This window comes from Echinops telfairi, unplaced genomic scaffold (genome assembly GCF_000313985.2).
Source record: "Echinops telfairi isolate 266 unplaced genomic scaffold, ASM31398v2 ScPeMD7_17;HRSCAF=63, whole genome shotgun sequence".
NCBI lineage: Eukaryota > Metazoa > Chordata > Mammalia > Afrosoricida > Tenrecidae > Echinops > Echinops telfairi.
In genome coordinates this window covers 9,661,177-9,663,108 of record NW_022103914.1, presented here as the reverse complement: position 1 = coordinate 9,663,108, position 1,932 = coordinate 9,661,177, and the positions used below count along the sequence as shown (strand labels likewise).

Sequence of the window (1,932 nt, the reverse complement as noted above, 5' to 3'; positions counted from 1 at the left end):
AGGTTAGCTCCAAATATGATACGAAGAGCTGTTTTGGCCAGTTATTCAAATAACCGAGGGCATTGAGGGACCAAGCCAGGCTCACTGGCCTCAAAGAGCCAAACCGACCAGCCCAAGGTGAAGGTAGGATCCTACCAGGAGGGCCTGAGATCCACCAGGAAGGGTCCCGCACACACAGACTCTCCTTTCCTTAAAGAGGCAGCCGAGCTGGACAAAGAAGGTGTTCAGTGAGCTCTGGACAAAGCACTTTAGGAACCAAAATATGCCTCCTTTTTTTTCCCTTTGGTAAACTAAATAAGAAAAGCCAGCCAGTCATAGAAGTTGTGGTAATAAGAAATGAATTTGAAGCACCAACATATTAAATTTTAGAGCGAGGACCCTCATGATGCGAGGGTCAGCCCCTGGCTATGGGACTCAGGAAGGGAACTAGGAAGGGAACTTGGGAGTGTGTTCTCTGCGGGCTCACTGTGGGCCCTAGCTGGTGTCAGTGCCCCGTCTGTCAAATGACCAGACCTTTCACATGCCCCAAGGTCCCTCCCCACTCTGCTGCCCTGCAAACCTAAGCTCCCGGGTGGAAAGTTCAGGCCATACTTTGTCAAAGCACACGAGGTTTAGTTGCCCGCACATGTTGATTCTCTGTGGAGAGATGCAAAAGATCTTCTTCCCCTTCAGCCTCTTCTGTGCATACACAATGCCAGTGGTGAGAGCAGCTGGCAGCACAGGTGGGACAGTCACGGTGAGAAGCAGCAAGGCCATGGTCACCGTGTCTCTGGAAGGGACCTGGCAAGGAGAGGGATGCAGAGGTTAGCCCAGCAAATCAGGTGACCATCCTACCTGAAGTCTTCCTCCTGTAACGACATGGTCCTCCTGGAGGCCTCAGCTCAGAATACTCATTGTGAGTCTGCTCTCTTGGTGGGGCGGAAAGCTTCCTCAGCCATGCCTACTGCGAGAGTACGCTCTTTCCCACTGCAGAAGAGAGGAGAGCTCTGATCTCAGCGCCACACTGACCTGACCCTGCCTGACTGTCTTCTTAACATTTCCTCTATCCCTCCACTGCGCATTCACTTCCACACAACCTCTGAACTCCTGGGACACCAAGACTGGCCTTTGATGAGAAGGTCTCACATTAGTTCAACAGTGATTGGCAAATGGGCCTGCTAATAGTGACTGGTAGTTTGTAAATCTCTATCCCCCATTAGCCTACAAACTTCAGACCAGCAGTATGGATCTCCCTCGTCTTTGCAACCCCAGAGTCTAGCTCAGTACACAAACTTCCATCTGAATCTATATGTATATACAATATTCTGCCAAGATCTCAGCACATATCATTAACTAAGTTATTGTTGCTATTAGCTGCCAATCATGTGGGTCCTGACTCCTGACGGCTCATGCATAATGGAGCAAGATATTTCTCAGTCCTGTCCCATTGCCTTGATCTACTGACTCTTCCACCACAGTGGACTGTCAGATTTTCTTTCTTTCTTTTCTTCCCAGATGTTTGAAATAAACATATGTCATGGAAGAGTCCTCCTAGTTCACTTCATTGTCACTTCTCCTCGTTCAGACACGCAGACCAATATTTAGCCCTGAGGGCTAAGGAAACTGGGTAAGGATAAGAATTTCATTGGCTGATTTTCAGAAGAGGATTACCAGGCCTCCCCCCACCCGGCCCACCCCAACCAGTCTATCTTACCTAGAAGTTCCAGTGAAACCTGGTCAGCATCGTAGCAACATACATCCACCACTCACAAGCCCATGTGGCTTCATGGGTGGGATATGGCCTGCTAACTGCAAGGTCAGCAGTTCAAGCCCACCAGCTGCTCCGCAGGAGAAACACAAAGCTTTCTACTCCCATGCAGAGTGACTGTCTCAGAAACTCACAGGGCAGCCCCACGCTGCGCTGTAGATGGCTGAGTCGGAAGAGACTCGATG

At 49.9% G+C, this 1,932-nt stretch overlaps 1 protein-coding gene across 1 annotated transcript in view; it reads right to left on the bottom strand.

The window, feature by feature from the left end:
- Positions 1–1,932, bottom strand: part of ATP13A5 (ATPase 13A5) — a 138,978-nt gene that overhangs the window by 64,514 nt on the left and 72,532 nt on the right. The window contains exon 12 of the mRNA XM_045287560.1: positions 592–780. Within this exon, the coding sequence (XP_045143495.1) occupies positions 592–780 (189 nt within the window). The remainder of the gene's footprint in view (positions 1–591; positions 781–1,932) is intronic.